Genomic DNA, 20,358 nt, shown 5'->3' with positions numbered 1-20,358 from the left:
AGCTTGTTTTTATTTTATTTTATTAATATTTATTATAGCTTGTTTTTATTTTATTTTATTAATATTTATTATAGCTTGTTTTTATTTTATTTTATTAATATTTATTATAGCTTGTTTTTATTTTATTAATATTTATTATAGCTTGTTTTTATTTTATTTTATTAATTTTTATTATTGCTTGGTTTATTTTATTAATTTTATTATTGCTTGTTTTAGTTTATTAATTTTTATTATTGCTTGTTTTATTTTATTAATTTTATTATTGCTTGTTTTATTTTATTAATTTTTATTATTGCTTGTTTTTGTTTTATTAATTTTTATTATTGCTTGTTTTTGTTTTATTTTATTAATTTTTATTATTGCTTGTTTTTTATTTTATTACATTAATTTTTATTATCAAATATATACACCCCTGCCTTGTTTATTTTTTCATTATTTTTTATTATTAAATATACGCAAGTGCATTTTTTGTGTATTTATGGTGCTTTGAATGCTAACAAGTCTGCCTTTCTTGGCCAATTATAGTGGTGATGATGATGATGATGATGATGGTGATATTGATATCAACAAGCCTCTGACTCATGCGCAGTGAAGAAAAACCACAGTCCCTTGCCCAAGTACACACTTCTGAGAAGTAAAGTTGAACCCGAGGGCAAGTACATTCCTGCCATCTGTCTAGGAATAATGCCAAAATGTCCTCCATTTTGATCATGCCTAAAAACATGCATTTATATTAACATTTTTTTTAAAAAAACCTCATTTTTTGCGTGTCCTCCATTTTTATAAAAATGTGTCCTACATTTGAAAATGTTGCCCTACATTTGTCCTACATTTGTCCCAGTTTGGAGGTCCTCACTTATGGCAACCCTAGAAAGCGGCGTACTAGGGTTAGAAAGCAGCCCCTTTCTCCTCCTCCCCGATATCGCCGGGTGTCCTTGGGGCTTGAAGCCCCAAGGACACCCCTTTCCAGGCCGCGGGGAAGCGGCCTTTTGCCACTTCCCCGCAGCCTGCAAAGTGGCAGATCGGGGCCTCGGAGGCTGCTGGTATGGCAGCTGAGGCCCCGATACAGTAGGGAAAGGGGCGGGTGCAGGCCGCCCCAAACGGGCTGTCTGTAACCCGCCTAAGTTTGGGCACCAAAATGAAAATTATTCAGAAAAATGAGAGTCTGGTGAAAGAAAGTCATTACTGGATGCACTTTGGAAGAACCTTTTGAATGGTTTCTGTAAGTTTAAAAAATTTTTTTATTTACTTAACAAAAGTAAGCAAAAGTCTGATTATTTCATTTTTTTCACGTGCATATTCTTAGTTTTGAATAAAAAAAGTCTGATGAAACATGTTGAACTACTCTTCTTGTTGTGGCATAGGAACCTATTTCTACACTATTTCTGTTAAGCAAGTCATGTCCAGGCACATATCTGTTTTGTTAACTGAAGTATATCTGTAGCTATTTACTTAGCTATTCCTGTATTCCTATCGTCAAGGATGAGGAGAGGTGCTTGCAGATTTCCTGCCTTGGAGCCCAAATAAATTGGCTGCCTTTCGGTACTGTATTCCTCATTATGGGTGAGTGTGGGTTACTGCCCCAGATTTCATTTTATGCTCTGCCAGCATGTCTGTCCGCTGGTATGGGAGATTGATGCCTGATAGCTGTGAATGGTGTAGTAGAACTATTCCCGCCTAACCCAGCCATCCAGTAGCCATTTCAATCAGAGGGTGGAGCTACTAGATACCCCCTTGCACATTTTCCACAAAAGTACACTCAGCCCTTCACATTAATGGCTTTGACATTTGCGGATTTGATTATTTGTGGATTTTATTAACATGTTCTCTCTAGGAATATCTAGGTCCTCCAGCACGACTCTGCAGGAAGTTGACCATAGTGTCAAATGGGAGGACCCAGAGATTCCTAGAAAAAAACACTACTCTAGACATTTGTAGGTCCTCCAGCACAATTCTGTGGTCACCTTCTGCCAGATGTTTACCATAGAGTTATGCTGGAGGGCCTAGAGATTCCTAGAGAGATGTTCTGTCAAGTAAAAAAAAATAGTGTTTTTTTATTTGCAGTTGTTTCACTTTCATGGGGGTCCTGTGCCCCCTAACCCCAGAGAATGTGGAGGACCCACAGTACTTACCTTGACATAACACCGGGGTCTACCAGCAGAAGGCACAAGGAGAGTTCAAGCCACTGTTTGCTGCTTAGCGTCAGGCAATAGAATAGCTTCAGTCCAATGGATTTCATCCTGTGAAAGTTGAACTGTCATGTTTTCATGTAAGTCTAGATTTAAATCCTGTCAAACATTCTCTGTTGTTGTGTGTGTTCAAGTTACTTCTGACTTATGGAGACCCAAAGACGAACCTATTGTGGGGTTTTCTGAGGCTGAGAGTATGTGACTTGCCCAAGGTCACCTATGGTCAAGCAGGGAATTGAACCCTGGTTTCCAGGGTCATTGTTTGATGTTCAAACCACTATACCATGCTGGCTCTCATAGAATATTCCTAAATTTATAAAATCCAATGTTTCCAAGGAAACAAATAGTTGTTGCTATAATGCAGTCGACTGAAAGTGTATTGTACACATGTATACACTCTCAGGAAAGCCATGGTGGTGTGGTGGTTTAAACATTGGACTATGACTCTGGAGACTAGGGTTTGAATCCTGACTCAGCCATGTGAACCCACTGGGTGACCCTTGGCAAATCACACTCTCTCAGTGTCAGCAGACGGCAGTGGCAAACCCCCTCAAACAAACTTGCCAGGAAAACATGATAGGTTCACCTTAGGGCTGTCATAAATCAGAAACGTCTTGAAAGTACACAACAATAACAACACACACACAAATATATGTAGATAATTTGGCCCCTCCCCAACCTGTCCCTGTTTGTATTAATCCCATCATACCTGGGTGTATTTGAACAAAGGATATTCTTCTCTAGGAATCTCTGTTGAATATGACATACATTCCCTGAAAGATTTACAGAGAGTATTTTCCTTTTGCCTTCAAACATGTGCAGTGCAGTCCAGTGCAAACCTACTGATGGCATGCAAATGTTCCCTTGTTAATCACTCCCCTCCAGAAATGTAGCCCATTGGTTGTATTGCAGAGTATAAAATAGCAGCTTTATGCAGAGGGAATGTGGAAGGCATTCACCAGAACAAGGCTTTTGCTACTGTTTAAACCTCTCCCTGTGGTTTAAAATAAATCAATAAATAGGTGAAGCATAGTTTTATTTCCCACAGTGTCTTGGCTCATATTTGCAGTGTTTTTCAGCTGTGTGGCAGTGTTAGCTTCTGGGATTCTAATTGATTTACAAGCTAGACAAATATCTCACAGAAATGGAAAAACTGTGTTCACCTCAACAGAGTAGGAGGATGCAGGGAAGAAATGTGCATATACATCAGCCTTCCCTAATCCAGCACTCTACAGGTGTGATGGAGTATAACTCCTGTCATCCCAGACATTGTAACCTTGGTATGAAGAGAGGTGTAATGTATTACATCTGCAGAGTTGCAGCTTTGGCAAGGCTGCCTTAGATGATGAGCTTGGTTTTGTGGGAGACAGGCCTTGGTTAGACCCAAAAGAATGGTCAGGAAAAAAACAACAGACTGGATAAGGAGACAGACCCTAAAGAAAGACAAATCAAGCAATGCACACTAGCAAAAGTAACATGTTTACAAAACAAAATGAAACAACAAAAAAGCATATTTCCCTAATACACCAGAAACTAAAAATCAAATAAACACAGACATGTATTTTTCAAAACATGTAGCAGAAAACGGAGCTTGTATATTTCACCTTTGTTGGGACTACTGCTTTCTTAATCCACAGCCATGTTGGCTTAGAGGCCCTAGGGACTGTTATCCAAAAAAAAAAAAAAGTAATGTTTTCAAGCTCTTAAAGAAAACAGAGACTGTCCCTGGCAAATAGGGGAAGCATACTACTTAGAAATATTGATTCTTTCTGATTATTCTTCCTGTTCAGTCCTACTCATCAGTTATTAGATGCACCATTTTCTATGCTTAACCCAGAAGACCTGACATCTACTTTGAAGTGGACCACATGATCAGGCAGTTGAAATTTGGTCTTGAAAAGAGATGAGCAGCATGTGACTTAATGAAATGTGGAGTGTAAAGAACCCACCTGCAGCTGTTCATACTTGAAGCTACAATTTCCCACTGACAATATGTCGCAAAGTGTCAGTCCTAATTAGAAACTTTCTTCACTTTATAATTAATTCAGTTACACAGCACTCCACAATGCTGCTTTTATTCTCCTGTGTAGTGCAAAAGAAGAACAACACCCCCCTTCCACATTGGCCCAAATTAAATCAGAGTGACGTGCATGTATTAAGCATATTTTTGTTTGATGCAGAAAGAATCTCATCTGCCAGAAAGCAGATTGATTGCTCTTTAAGAGAAATTAAGCAAGTGTTTTCTGGTACTGGGAGACACTAGTAATCATTATGATATTTGGATTCTACTGTGACCCACCATCCCACGCTAAACCTAGATTCTTTTCCTTCATTCAACATAGTTGATTTATATCAGGAAAAGGAGCTCTAATAGAGAAATCAGTGATACTTTGGGTGAACAAGCTAAAGTGGACAAGAAAGAGACATTGTCAGTCAGATAATTACACAGTGTTTTATTCAGGAAATTAAAATCTAAGAAGAAATAGGGTGACATTTATAGTGAGGAGAGATGTAGCAAAAGTGGTCAAAGGATATAATGCAAACTCTGACCAAATCATGTCAATAAGGCTTCAGGAAAAACCCATAAATATAACCTTAATCCAAATTTATGTTCCATTTACAGAGGCAAAAGAAGAAGAAATTGAAAAATTCTATGCTGAAGTCCAGGAGGAAATTGTTCATACACTAAAACAGAACTTCTTATTAATAATCAGTAATTGGAATGCAAAAATACAAAACAAAGCAGAAATAAAGATTGTAGGAGAATTTGGCCTAGGGTCAAGAAAGGGAGGAGAGAGAATGATTGACATTTGTGAAACCAACCATTTGTTCATACACTTTCTTCAGACTAGAAAAATTATTATTATTTTTTGAATAGCAACTCCTAGAATCCCCCAGCCAATATGGCTGCTGACTTCTGAATATATGTACAGTATGATGGTCTTCTGTAGATGGAGCTGAGTTGAAATCTGTTCTGCTTTACATCATAAATTTGATTTTCAAAAGGCTGTTCACTTGATTTTGGTGTCAGTCATGAAAACAGCTTCCCAGAAAAGACTATGTGTGTTTTCATATAGCATTTTTACGCTGTGGCTTGATAGCAAGTGCTGTGGCTAGCAGCAAGAAATTCTTCCCATGGTTCTATATTTTTGACCCTGTATTCCTTTTGTTAAACACAAAGTGTCTTTGAAAAAGTCACAAAGGAATCCAGTAGCACCTTTGAGACTAACTAGACAAAAATGATTTCTATCATAAGTATTCAAGACATTTCCTCAAATGCAAGTAAACAGTAGTACATGAAAGTTAATGCTAGAAGTTTCTTATTTTCAGTTTCAAGGATGCTGCTGGATTCCCACATGGGTTTTTAGGATAAAACAGACTTACTCAGCTATTTCTTTGAATATTACAGCATAGTATTTTCAGTTACCTCTGCTACTGTAGGTTATAGTGATCAGTACATCTCTTATACAAGTTGAGTCTCCTGTATCCAAAATGCTTGGGACAAGAAGCATTTGGGATATTGGATTTTTTTTTGGATTGTGGAATACCTATATTTGCATATTTGTGCATAATGAGATATCTTGGAGATGGGACCCAAGTCCAAATAAGACATTCATTTATGTTCCATGTACACCTGATACACATAGCCTGAAAATAATGTTATACTATTTTTAAAATAGTTTTGTGCATAAATCAAACTTTGTGTACATTGTCACCATTTCAGCAACCAAAGAAGTTTTGGGTTTTGGAGTATTTTGGATTTCAGAATACTGGATAAAAGAGACTCAACCTTTAATGCAGTTTTTAAAGCACGTATGAAGAGCTGTCTGGGGGATTCCCAGTTGAAATCTTTAATTTATTTCAGGGCCAGTGGTTTCTAGGTTGCGTTCACCACTGATGAATAGGACAATACATGGGTGGTTGTTTTTGCATGTAGTTGTTATATTATTAGTAACTTTGCTTATTAGAAACAAATTAGTATGGGCAGCATTTAGAAGTGATGAGGTAAAAGCAATGCATTTACATGTAAATAATTGCTTTTTGTAGTAATGAATGTAGTGAAGCCAAATTTCAAAAGTAATGTAATGAATAAAGAACAAAGGCCCGTTACAAATGGGCACCCTAGTACGCGACGAGTGCGTACTAGGGTTAGAAAGGGGCATCCTTTTCGGATGCCCTCAACCCTAATATGCACTCTGCGCGTAGAAAATCACGGCCCCCTATACAAATGGGGGCCGCCATCTTAATGTAGCGGATGCTCTGCGTCCGCACGTCGCGCAGCACATATGATGCCGTGAGTGCACCATTGGCGCCTCGCGGCATCATAGCCGCAACAGAAAGAGAAGCACCATTTTGGCGCTTCTTTTTAGCTGCACTGGGAAGCCTCGCGGTTTGGCCGCTGGGGCTTCTCGGCGCAGATAATGATGGCACAGGCAGAGCGCCGCTTTTCGTCGCTTTGTAACGCGCCAAAGTGATTTTAATGATGTAGTGAGCATCAATTTCCAATTACTTTCAAATGTTATCCTCTGTGGGCTATCTTATAGCTGTTTCCAGTGGAAATTTTTTTACATTTTATTTTATGCTATTCGCTTTTCATTCTTAAGAGTTCCTGTGCCCAGAAGTAAAAAAAAGGAATAGGAATGTAATGAGCAGTGTAACAAAAGATATAACAAGTTCTTTGTTCCCATTGTTGTATTGTGCAACAGCAACATTCTATTAAAATACTAATGAGTAACAAAGTACTTTTTAAAAGTAACTTTCCAAGCTTTTATGGGAGTGGCAATAAAAGATTTCACAAAATTATTCCCTGGAAACCTTTGAGGAAAAATAGGGTTGCTGTTGTTTTTCATCTGTGAACTGTAAAACATTCACTAATTATTGGTAGGAGTCTCAAGCCTGAGACAAAGCACCAGATATACAGCAGCCTTAGAGCAGGCCTTGATTGCTTATGACTCACCCTCCTGAAGGCAAGCCATCTATCTTCTAGTGTGGCCCATCAGGGATTCTTTTGTGCTTTCTGTGGTTGTATGTTTGACCCCTGCCAGGTATTGCAAAAACAGGGAACTGAACAAGTGGCTTGGCAATCCCAAATCCATGGGAGGTTGCCTTTCTGTTTTCTCAGCAACTCTAGACACTTCCTCTTTTTGCCTGCATTCTTTCACAGCCAAATGGTAACACCCCCCACCCCACCCCACCCCACCCTGATTCCTTTTGCTTCTTTCCTTTTGGAAGAATTAGACATACCATATATACTTGACTATAAGTTGACCTCATGTATACGTAGAGGGCAGATTTTGGGGCCAAAATTAGGGTTTTTGATTTGACCCGTGGATAAGTCGAAGATAAAATTTAGGGGCATGTAACAAAGGGTGTAAAGAACGAAGTAAAGGGAAATGATGCCAAGGAACATACAGATTTCAAGCAGACATCACTGTTTGTGCTCACACTAAAGGCTGGATGGATGAGAGAATAGAGGGAAGACAGTGCTTCCAGGACAAATTAAGCTCTTGCCTTTCACCAGAGGCTGCTTTCTTTTTTCTTTTTTGTAACAGTTAAGGCCAAAATAGATGGCTCTAAAGGGGCAGTGTCATGCCACCCCTTTCTGCACCAGATTGAAGCCGCAGCAACTGAACACTGCAGTCCCAATCTGTCATTTTTCCAGCCCAAAAAGGAGCGATAAAATGGTGGCAGTGGCTTTTTCCTGTATCTGTGGCACAGCGAGTGTAAATGCCGCACTGCAAAAATGCTGTGACGCTGCCCACTGTCTGGCCAGCAGGGTGGCATGACACCGGTTTGGGGGTGGCATTGGAGCATCTGATGTGCATATGCCATGCCCCCATTCCCCCCCCCCCACCAGCTCTTATTGCCAGTCTGTTTTGCGCCTTGGAATATGGTACTTACATTGGCCTGTGGATAAGTTGACTCAGGTTTTGGGGTCAATTTTTGACTGAAATTTCTAGACTTATACATGAGTATATCCTGTAGATGTTATTTTTCTGCCATGTCAGTCTCCTGCATTTGTTTCTGGGGACATAGACAGAAATTCTAACTTGCTCAATTAAAAGTGGAAGGGAGAAATCTTGCAGTGAGGCTTGTTTCCTAAAATCTTGAAAAGTTTAGCAAATAAAATGTTTGGATATTTATTTATTTATTTATTTATTTATTTATTTATTTGCAGATTTGGATCTGATGAGCTGAAAAGAGAGTTTCTAGCCCCAACTATTGCTGGAGATGTTGTAGCCTGCTTAGGAGTCAGTGAACCTGGGGCTGGCTCAGACGTTGCAAGTAAGTAAATGGACTATGCATAAATAAAACCACACTATTAAAAAAAAATCACACAACAACATTATACAGTCTTCCAAGTAAATTAAAGCAGCAAGCACATACAATGATCGAAATTCAATTGTTAATCCTAACTAGATTCATTGGATCAGTGGAATTTATATAAATACTGATTTATCAAGAGCTAATTGATTCAGTGGGTCTACTCCAATCGAGACTAATAGTTGGATTTAGTGCATAGGCACCCCTCCCCCTTACTGTTAAACAATCTCTGGATTTAGATTAAGCTGAGAGATGGTAACTGGTCTTTGATCACCTAATCCTCATTTCGGTACATTTTGTTCTTGATGTTACGAGGAGGTATTCTGTCCAGGATCTATTAAAATGAATGGAGATGGCTATCCTGGGTCAGACTGGTTAGGACAGGCATAGTACGCAAACAGTACACCCCAGCCATATGCACTGCCAGTTTGAGTTCATTGAAGAAAGTTTAGAGAAGTTTAAAGGAGTATTGTTTTAATTTTTCATAGAACCGTAGAGTTGGAAGAGACCACAAGGGCCATCCAGTCCAACCCCCTACCATGCAAGAACTCTCAATCATAGCATACCCGGCAGATGTTCATTGTTACTGCTTTGGAGGCAGGGAGGTAATAGAGAAATAATCTAAATAAATAAATAAGTAAAAGATGAGATACAAATATAGCCAATTGATTGATTGATTGATTGATTAATGGTTTAATGGTTTAAGCATAGTTGGTGTGTTCATCCTGAAGTCAATGTGATTCAGTTTAATCACTAGCTGAAATCCTGCTGATTCTAGCAGATGTATCCTAAGTATGTTTAAGTCTGGATCCAGCTCACTAATTCTGGGCTATAGAGTACAATGCGTCCAGTTATATGCGGGCGCGCTATACACGGTTTTGAGCTTACACGCTCAAGCCGCGGGGGGCACAAGGGGCAGTGCGTCCTATTCAGATGAATGGGGCGCATGCCCTTGGCGCACCTGCGCTACCATGCCGCTGCATGCACAAACCCCGTTCAAATGAATGGGGCTCCAGCATAGCTGGAATTCGCCTTACGCAAGGAGGTCTGGAACGGATCCCCCGCGTAAGGTGAGGGTCCACTGTATTTTGATACTTAGGTATGCCAGGTATTTGCTGCTGTTGGATTTTTGTATTGGAAGTGAAGAGGATTTTTCATCAGGGTTTTATTTATTTATTTACGGTATTTATACCCCGCCCTTCCGCCCTAAAGGCTCTCAGAGCAGCTTACAATTATTATTTTAATTAGTTCCCTGCCCTCAGGCTTACAATCTAAAAAGACACGACATAAAAGGAGAAGGGTATGGTAATGGGGAAGGGTATCAGGTCCAGCAGTTCTTCTCTTCCTCTGAGGCTTGGACCAAGGCAGATGGACTGTAGGGAGGGCTCTTCTTAATTGAGTTGCGGTTCACGCTGATAATTTTCAAAACTGAAGAAACTTTTGTGTGCTTTTATTTAAAAAGCTTTGCTTACTGAGCTCTTTTTACAAGAATATAGTGTTTTGCATGATATTCCAGTACAAATAAGAACACTGGAATTGATGTACATTGCCAGTTACAGGAAAAGGTGAATACTCTTTGAAAATAATATTGCTTAATTTTCTATTTAATTCACAAATGCCAGTGCATAACTTCATTATCTGCCGCAGGGGTAGGCAACCTTTTTGAGCCGGGGGCCGGGTTGCTGTCCCTCAGACATCTGGGGGGCCGAAGCCGGGGGTGGAGCTTCCACCCTCCGGGGGCAGAGCCACGTACCGGAGGTGGAGCTTCCACCCTCCGGGGCGGAGCCGCATGCTGGGGGCCGAGCTTCCACCCTCCGGGGACCAGGCCTACTCCTCTTTGCCAGCCCCTGCCGGGGCCCCAGGCCCTGTCAGAGGCTGGGAAAGAGCCGGCAGGGGCCGCCAGTGCTGGAGGCCTCCCCCTCCTTGCCGGCCCCTGACGGGGCCCCAGGCCCCGTCAGAGGCCAGCAAAAGAGCCGGCGGGGGCCGCCAGCGCTGGAGGCCTCCTCGTGTTTGCCGGCCCTTTTGCCGTTGCTGGGGCCCTCCAAAAGGGCCCCAGCGGCGGCAACGGGCCTCTTGGAGGGCCCCAGCGATGGCATCGGGCCTCGCAGAGGCCCGCTGCCAACGTTGGAGCCCTCCTGCAGGGCCCCAGCAATGGCAACTGGCCTCCCAGAGGCCCGCTGCTGCCACTGGACCCCTCCTGCAGGGCCCCAGCGACGGCAACGGGCCTGCCAGAGGCCCGCTGCCGCTGTCCGGCAGCCGCAGCGGGCCTCCTGGAGGCCGAAGTCTCGCGCGACCTTTTCTGTGGTCGCACAAGACTTCGCCTCTGGGCACTGCCATTTTGGGCAAAAAAATGGCGGCGCCCAGAGGCGAAGTCTCGCGCGACCAGAGCGGCGAAAAGCCTCAATCGGTGGCGGTGGCAGCAGCAGCCAGGGGCCGGACCAAAGGCCTCCGCGGGCCGCATCTGGCCCGCGGGCTGCATCTGGCCCGCAGGCCGGAGGTTGACCACCCCTGTTCTACCACTTTTTCTGATTCTTTCATCCCATTTTTTTTTTTTTTACTCTTTGCACATGTTGTTGTTAGCTGCCCTTGAGTCAGTTCCGACTCATGGTGACCCTGTGGATGAGACATCTCCAAGAATCCCTATCCTCCACTGCCTTGCCCAGATCCTGCAAGCCCTTACCCACAACCCGCCTGATAGAGTCTATCCATCTGGTTTGTGGTCTTCCTCTCTTTCTTCTGCCCTCTACCTTTCCTAGCATTATTGTCTTTTGCAGTGATCTGTGCCTTCTCATTATGTCTCAACTTGATCATCTTTGGCCTGTTACAGACTGCCATAATAAAGCTGCTTCGGGTCTCTTTGGAGGTATGCTATTTAAATGATGCATGCATCCTAAGAATCTGGAAGCTGCACCAAAGCTGCAGTCCAGTGCTTAGGAATGGAGTGTGGCTTTGGTGCGACCTCCGGACTCTTTGGACCAATGCATCATTTAAATAGCATACCTCCAAAGAGACCCGAAGCAGCTTTATTTTGGCAGTCTGTAACAGGCCTTTGCTTCCAAGGAGAGCCCTGTTCTGATTTGTTCAAGAACCCATTTGTTTGTCTTCTTGGCTGTCCATGGTATTTTAAGTACTTTTCTCCAGCACCACATTTCCAATGAGTTGATTTTCTTTCTGTCTGCTTCCTTTACTGTCCAGCTCTCACATCCATACGTGGTAATTAGGAATTCAATGGCCTGAATGATTCTGACTTTAGTGTTCAGTTGTATGCCTTTGCTCTTCAGTATTTTTTCCAGTTCTTTCATAGCTGCCCTTCCCATTCCTAGTCTTCCTCTTATTTCTTGACTGCAGTCTCCATTCTGGTCATTGTTTGATCCTAGATATGGGAATTCTTTAACTATTTCAATTTCCTCGTTGTCTAGATTGAATTTATGTATTTCTTCTGTGGTCATTATTTTTGCTTTCTTTATGTTCAGCATCTGGCCTGCCTTTGCATTTTCATCTTTAACTTTTCTTATTAACTGTTCCAATTCTTGAATGTCTTCTGCTAATATTATGGTGTAGTCTGTATATCTCATGTTATTAATGTTGCTTTCTCCTATCTTCACTCCTTCCTTTTCTGATTCCAATTCTGCTTTTTTAATAATGTTTTCAGCATATAAGTTAAACAAAGTAAGGTTATAGGATATATAGCCTTGCTTGATCCCTTTTCTTATTGGGAACCACTCTGGTTCCCCAAATTCTGTTCTGATGGTGGCCCCCTGTCCTTGATACAGATTCCTCATCAGGACTATCAGATGTAATGGCATGCCTATGTCTTTGAGTGCATTCCATAGTTTTTTGTGATCTATACAATCAAATGCTTTGCTGTAGTCTATGAAACATGCTGATTTTTAAAAAATGGTGCTTTGCATTAGCCACCACATGTTTGCAATGTGGTCCCTAGTGCCCCTTCCTTTTCTGAATCCTTCTTGCATCTCTGGAATTTCTCTCTCCATGTACTTGCTAATTAGCTTACTTGCTGTTCACCGCTATGATCTTTGGAATAGCGGTATATAAATAAAACAAATTATTATTATTATTATTATGTTTGGAGTCTATGCTGCAGAATTTTGAGCATTATTTTGCTTGCATGTGAGATTAATGCTTTTGTCTTATAGTTGCTCCAGTCTTTTATATCTCCTTTCTTGTGGATTAGTATGTATATAAAGCATTTCCAGTCTGTTTGTTGGCCACTGCTTTGTTTTTCATATTTGTTGGCATATTTCAGTTAGCACTAAAGTTGCATCTGTCTGTAGGCACTGTAGCAGTATCAGATTTCTTTTTGAACATGTCTAGCAGGGCTATCCAAAACATTTTCTGCCTGTAGTGATAGTCAAAATGGCATCCCTCCCAAATGTAGATATAAATGCTGAACTGGCAATTAAATCTGATAACAATATAGTGTCCTTCTTCGCATTGGAAGAAGAATAGTTAAGGGAGCCCAGAGGAGCCTGTGCAGCATATGCAGACCTGTCCAAAAGGAACAGCCAGAGATTGCTAGTGCTTTCCCCCCACCTGTAATAGCTTCTGATGTTACTACTTCACTCTGCCTAATAGTAGAGCTGGCCTTGCTGTTTGGCAACAGAGGATTCCTAATTTTTTGCACCGTTACTCCTATACTGGTGAAAAGTTAAGTGTTGTAAATCTAGCATTAGGTTCATTTGTGTCCATGCTCAGTACCAAGGAAAGGGAGAGAGGGTGGGAAATGCAACAATTTCCTTCTTAAATAGAACTGGTTCAGATAGTTTTGAAAAGGGGGAAAGCAGCTGAGCTGAGAAGATGCAGAAATTGCCCAGTTTGGTTACCTGCCTTTCCACTAAAAAGAACTGAAAACTCTGTGTGAGGCACTGTAGAGCTGCTGCTGCCAGCCAGAGAAGGTGGTATCAGGCTGGTCAGATCCCAGGTAGTTGATCCCAGGTAGTTAGATATGTTTATATGTTCATAAGATGTGTTTTATATGAACCATGTACTCAAGGCTTTCCGTTTTCTTTTTCTAGAAGAGAATAGGACAGCTTTCTGGATCAAAGCTACTAGATCTGGGGTGGTCGACTTACAGTTCCCATTTTCTCTCACCATTGCCTGTGCTGTCTAAAGCTGATGGGAGGTGCAGTCTGAAAAGGCCCCCATGTTTCCCATCCCTGTACTAGATTGTGGCTGTTGTATCTCTGCTGTAATATTGAAGAATGCCTCTTCCAGTATCAGCCAAGTCAGACCCAATCTCATAATCAGGCAGAATGAGGCATCTAACTCAGGCACCTGATTAGAGTTATCATGAATGAACAGCAAATTGTTACTTGATTAATTCCTTATTATTGTACTTTTACTCCTAGGGAGTGGGGATAGGCACTTGTAAGATTTTCTTCCCCGTTAATTTTAATTATTTTATTTATTGATAGTATACCTTTGCCCAGCCCTGGGACCCCCTGAAACAAAAGTGAAAACAAATATTGCTAAAAGAGACTTAGAGACCTCTCATTCATATGGCCATCATGAATCAAAGTCAATTTGATGGCAATTAACAACAACAAACACATGTCACCCAAAACTTAAGCTGTCAGTAGAATTAAAATCATGCCAATTAAAAAGAAATATAAGAAATGCATACAATACATCATTATTATTACCTCATGTACCAACCTAACTTGTCTGGCCTGGGGTACCATGTGCCTTAATTTGGGTGAAGGGGGAGTTATTTGCAGTTTTCTGGAGGCTACTCAATGTTCTACTTCCAATGCTCATGTTCTTTACTTTTTAAGAATATGCTTTATTTCTTATATATTTTCATATAGGTATCAAAACAAAAGCTGTAAGAAAAGGAGATGACTATATTGTAAATGGTGGCAAGATGTGGATTACCTCTGGGTGCCAGGCGGATTGGATGTGCTTGCTGGCAAACACAAGTGATGGACCCCCCCACAGGAATAAATCTCTCCTCTGTCTGCCAATGAAGTCACCTGGTAACATACATCCTCCTAGAAAAACCGTGATACCAATATTCAAAATTGGTCTCATCAACTGTAGCCACTATAGAGTATAGCCAGTGGCAAAGTATGATGGGAGTTGTAGCCTGACAAGTTCAGGAGGACTACAAATTGCCCATCCCTGTTATAACCCATTGTAGGAAGTATCTCACTATTCCCTTGAAATGATAACACTTACCCAAGTAACCCAAGAAATAAGCTGTTTCTACAGAGAAATGCTAAATGGTATGTTGCTGTTTAAGAGCAGGGGTGGGAGAGAATAAGAAACAAAAGAGGGAAATAGAATATTTTATGGATAGTCCCTTGTCTTTTTTTCATGTAGGGGAAATGCATTACTTTGTGTCTGTTTGATAATATCTCTGCTATGTTAGTTTGCAAACCACTGTGAGAACAGATAAGTTCAAGAAATAACCACAGATTTTAAATAAAGACTTGTAAAAATATCATGTGAAACATCCAAACAAAATTGAACAATAGTGCTATCAATCTGATATGTCTTAGTCTTGGGAAATGGCCATCTGAGCTGTAGGCAGGACTTTATTTTTCTTTTCTGTTGTTGAGTGATATACCATGAGATCTTGCAAAATGCATGAAATGCCATTTGTGGTTAAAAAATTTATCTTCGTAGGCCCCCTGGATGTCTAGTGAAAACAGTAGTAGTCACTATTTTTTTCTAATTTATGGTTACACATGAAGTCAATTTAAAGAGCCGAATAGATAATGGATTGATCAGGATGTGTGTGCATGTTCCTTCAAGTCACCTGTCGATTTGTGACAATCCTATGAATTTCATAGGGTTTTCTTTGACAAGGGATATTCAGTAGTGGCTTTGTCAGTTTCTTCCTCTGACATATAGCCTACAGCATCTGGCATTTGTTGGCAATCTCCCATCCAAGGATTAACTAGAATTGATCCTGCTTAGCTTCCAAGATCAGAAAGGATCTGGTCCCTTAGAACTGGGAGGGACAGTGGCAACGGCTGAGTCTATAGTAAGGATTCATGGCTGTTGCTTGCTTGTCTTCCTGTAAAACTGTTTTTCCTGGATCAATAGACCTACAAATCCCCCTTTCTCCTGTAACTGTTGGCTCGTGAACAGCACAAAGCAAGGGGGTGAGTGGGGGAATCTGACCCATATATAACCTGAGAAACTCCTGTTTGATTTCCCCCAGAATCTAAAATATTATTGTTAGACTACAAATCCCAGAATCTCCTACCCTGAGTCCATATAGTTTTTTAAAGACACTTTTCCAAGCTCTTTTCCTGTCTTGTTGCTGATGTGATGGCTCTAAAAATGTTTTCAAGCAGCCAAACTTTACTGATAGAGACCCAGTTCAAGACATCCATTGACAGAGGTTGCACAGTCTCTTCAAGCTAAATGTAAATTTGTTGCCTATTTGATGTGCACAGTAACAGATCACAGCTATCTTTCCTGCACTGATACACCATATTTTATCAGAGGCATGGAGAAAAAGCTATTATTTTTCATTTAGTGCACTCATTGTGATACTAATATGCACAATGAGTACATCAGCTACCATCTCAAAAGTGTTTAATAATTATTCAGTGGCGGGGTACATACCGCCACTTTGCGGCGCTCTGCCGCCGCCGCCAGTAGGTCCGCGGGGGAGCCGGAGCCTTCACACGGCCCGACTCCCGCGCGGACCGAAAAAGAAGCTCCAAAATGGAGCTTCTTTTTTCGTCGCGTTTGCGACGTAGCGAGGCGCCAGGGGCGCGCTCGCTACGTCACAAGCGGCGCGACGCGTACGGACGCTCAGCGTCCGATACGCAAAGATGGCGGCGCCCATGTGGAAGGGGCGCCGCCATCTTGTACGTATTCTATACGTACTAGGGTTAGGGGGGTGCGGAAGCACCGCCCCTTCCTAACCCTAGTACGTATAGAAGACGTACTATATGGCGGTATGTATCCCGCCATTGTTATAGGACAGGAATGAGGAGCCTTTTCAGGACCAGGGAAAGGCCACAGAGACTACCATGCCAAGAGCTTATTATAGTCATGTGGAAGACCCAAGCAAAACAGGTGGGGCCTAATGCAGTTCTAACCAGTATTGGTCATTGGATAGATCTGCATCGAGCCCTGCCTGATGCACTAGGCATACAAAGCACAGCTCAATATTGCCTGCTCAGGGGCAAACCTTAGAGCAACTACTGCTTGTCTTGCAAAGCCCAGTTTAGTTCCATGCAACAACATAATCAGGCTGCAGACCAGCTTTCATTTTCCTTGCAATGAAAATAATAGAGGGGAAAACTTAGGTTACAATGTATTCATGCTTAGAGGAAGTCCACTGAAATAAATTCAATTTAAGTTGGTCCTGAAGGTTTTCACTAGGTCTGCTGTTATGTCTGAAAATAAATCCAGTTTGTTTCATGAGTTCCTTGAAATCAATTCAACTTAAGTTGAATCTACAGATTTAAGTGCTGTTCTAAGTATATCTGAAATTAAATCCAGTTTGTTTCACGGGCTATTATTTATCGCTATAAAACAAGCCAACAAATTTTTCATGTATCTTCGGTGGCGATCTGTATCTTTTACCTTGGAAAAGGATATCTTGACTAAGGTTCTTTAATATCTGTGCATCCTAAGTGAATTAACTCAACAATAGTGTGTTTAGAAAGTTGCCGTTATTCCTGAATTATTTTTTCTACGCATTAATCCTAACTGTGGAGAAATCTCTCACAGCTCATTCTCATACCATTCTTTGAACATTTTGCTTTCTTTAGAATTACAAATCAACTTGTTGTTTTAAATAGGTGATTGCAGAAGCATTTCTGATTCTATGAGCCCTTGACAATTTGCATCTTATTTTGTTAATCCAAGAATGCTTCATTTAGTAAGATTATTCATAACTTCTGTTTGCTGGAGAAAGAAATTCAGGTTCTGCTACATAATAAACATTCATCTGGTGTCACTCCCATTTATTTGAATGAGGAATTTGGATGATGTTTTCAAACATGTTCTTGATTTTTATCTCTCACTGTGAACAACCACCTGCTCAAGATTAAAAGGTCTAGATTTCAAACATATACTTCTTGCTCAAAATGAAGCTGTAGGTAGCTGTCAATTTAGATTGTGGGTAGAAACAGAATACTGAGAGGGGAAATACAAGAATAGGTGCAGAACTAGCTTGGCTGTATGGGATTCTTGAAATTGTAGTTCAGAAAAATAACTTTTCGAAGCTCTCATGAGGAACACTGTTAAAGATTTGGGAGAGCAAGCCCTAGATATTTTTCTTCCTGAGACAAAACTGTAAATTGCAGTTCTTCCCTACTTGAGTCAAAGTCGATAGAAACCAAAGGCAGTCAACTAATTTGGGCATGTGAGGAGGAAAATTCTGCAGTCTCTTCTATCTCAGACAGTAAAAATATTAACAATGTCAAAGTAAGTAATTGTGCTGTAGCTATGTCACACAGCCTACTGCTAGGGTTGGCCCTGGGACTCTGCATGTGAGGAAGTGTTAACATTCATGCTGAAACCCCAAATCAATCTGGTGCATTTTAAAGTTTTTTTTTTTTTAATATCTTGTTTTAAAAAGGAATTCAGGATAATTTGGAAGTCTCTGCCAACTTGGGGTTTGTCCAGATGACAAAACATTAACTGACCAGGCTCCATCCTATGGAATCCTGGGAATTGTAGTTGGGTAAGATGGTAAGAATTCTCTAGTGCATTCCCCTGATTTAAATGTTAAGGAAAAAGCAACATGGGACATACAGTGATTGAAATAAAACATGTATGTGAGAGTCAGGGTGACTCAGCAGAAGCAAATTAAGAGCCACACAGGTGTATAAGGTAAAGCAATTAACAAGTCCTGAATGCCAAGGACAGAAATGCAAAGTGGATAATTGAACACACCTGAGAATTGTTAAGTGGTCAAGGCTGAGATGATGAAATCATCAATTCTGGGTAGAAACAAGAGAACCAATGAGAGTGGATGTACACGCCCACTGGGTGGAAACTGACAAGAGTGGGTGGTATGATCCAAGGACTATAATAATGGCTATGATTCCTAATGTATTTTGTGGGTGGTAGTGGATAGTAGTGAGGAGTTGTGTTGGATAGTTTTGGAGCTGTATATAGTAGAATAAAGTAGATCTTTTATATAAAGACTACTGAGTTGTCTGGTGTCTTGAGTGAAGATACAAGAGCCAGCTGGATCCTGAAGAAGTGGGAAGACTTCTGTGGAAGCAAGAGTGAGAAGGCTTGGAGAGTTTGTCAGGGTCTTCAGCCTATTCTCTGTAACTCTGCTGCTTTAGAGCAAAAGCTTTAACCACTGACCAAAACTGGTCAGCGCCGGTGCGTAACAAGGTGGTGAGTTTGAGCCAGAGGTGAAGAGCTACAACTCCCATCATCCCTGACATTAAAATGTTAAACTCTTTGGCAGGGAATTCTAGTACTTCATAATACTGGAGAATCCCAGAATTCAAAAGAATGGAGCCATGCCAAGCAGTAGCCAAATGATCTAATTGTGTAGTATAGATACATTCCTGGTGCCCTTCAGATAAATTGGACTATATGTTCAAATAATTCAGCACATCTGGAAGACACCATGTTGGGGAAAGCTGATTTAGGATATTATTTTGCTGAATATCTTGGGCCATATTATTGTTCAGATCACAACATTTGTCTGTTCAGTTTCAGTCACCATCAAGTGAGAAAAAAACACAATTCCTCCTTCCTTCTCCATTCTCTTTCCTCAAGAGCTTTTAAGAACAAAACAAAATAGTGTTCTGGAATGAACTCAGGGCTTGAAAGCCTTTGGCCTTTCCAAAGGCAGCTGGTTTTGCTATTGATTTAGAGGCTGGAATTATGCCACAAAACCTGACATTTATGCATAGTCTCCTAGACTTAAAGGCACACAACAAAACCAACACCTAGTAAAGGGCATCCCCAGTGAGTTAATTGTGAGTGATTTCTATCATAATCACATACTTGATGCCTAAAAGGGTATCCATTTATATACATGGGCATTTAGATAATTGAAAAAGATTCTGAAAGACTGAAAAAGTTATCCAGTAATGGTATTTTAAAAATTATCCTTTGTTGCCGGTATTTTCTTTAAAAACAGTTTCTGTACCCTGTATTAATAGGCAAACCTGATGCTGTGCCATTTGCAAATTTAAAGGTCAGCTTACTTTAACCAGAAAAAATGTTAATTTTTCAGGATTACGAAAAGCAAGAATTTTTGAGATCTTGAGAATTCTGATTTTCTAATTAAACATGACAGTATCAATTTTTTTTTTACAAATGGGGTAGATATGGGGCGCTAACTTTATCTTAGAGATTTTAAAACACTCACACACTTTGTTAAACTTAGTGTTTTATTGAACTAATGATGTAAGAGTCTTAATTAGATGAATAATGACAGAACCTCATCACTGCTAAGTGTTTCTTTTAAAGAGATAATCACTGCTGCTGCTGGGAATGATAATTTCCTGTAACTTGCTCCTTGGAATGTTTATTTTTAGGTGTTCACATTGCTAAGAAGATTGACAAGATGGGCATGAGGTCATCTGACACAGCACAAATCTTTTTTGAAGATGTCCGAATTCCCAGTAAATACCTCATTGGGGAGGAAGGAATGGGTTTTACGTACCAGATGTTGCAATTCCAAGAGGAGCGCATGTGGGGAGTAGCCAACAGTAAGTAATTAGCTGTGTCTTTTGGCAGCTGGGAAGACTGTTCCTTACATAAAAGCTTGTAAAGTTTATTTTGGTGGTCTCAGCCTTATTAAAAGCTAATTTCTTGCCAGATACAGTCCTCTTCTGTGTGCATAGGCAAAGATGTGGTTTCTGCCACTACCCCTCTTTCT

The 20,358-nt window shown here is 40.8% G+C and overlaps 1 protein-coding gene across 1 annotated transcript in view; it reads left to right on the top strand.

Moving 5' to 3' along the window:
- LOC149309884 (putative acyl-CoA dehydrogenase 6) overlaps positions 1–20,358 on the top strand; it is a 68,841-nt gene that overhangs the window by 36,534 nt on the left and 11,949 nt on the right. Inside the window, exons 4-6 of the mRNA XM_089534017.1 lie at positions 8,368–8,474; positions 14,342–14,509; positions 20,015–20,188. Coding sequence (XP_089390143.1) covers positions 8,368–8,474; positions 14,342–14,509; positions 20,015–20,188 — 449 coding nt within the window. The remainder of the gene's footprint in view (positions 1–8,367; positions 8,475–14,341; positions 14,510–20,014; positions 20,189–20,358) is intronic.

The sequence above is a fragment of the Sceloporus occidentalis genome, unplaced genomic scaffold (assembly GCF_023333645.1).
Source record: "Sceloporus occidentalis isolate IW3139 unplaced genomic scaffold, rSceOcc1.0.p SCAF_7, whole genome shotgun sequence".
In the NCBI taxonomy this organism is placed as follows: Eukaryota; Metazoa; Chordata; class Lepidosauria; order Squamata; family Phrynosomatidae; genus Sceloporus; species Sceloporus occidentalis.
Note: the sequence above shows the minus strand (reverse complement) of the source record. Positions and strands in the feature narration are given on the sequence as shown.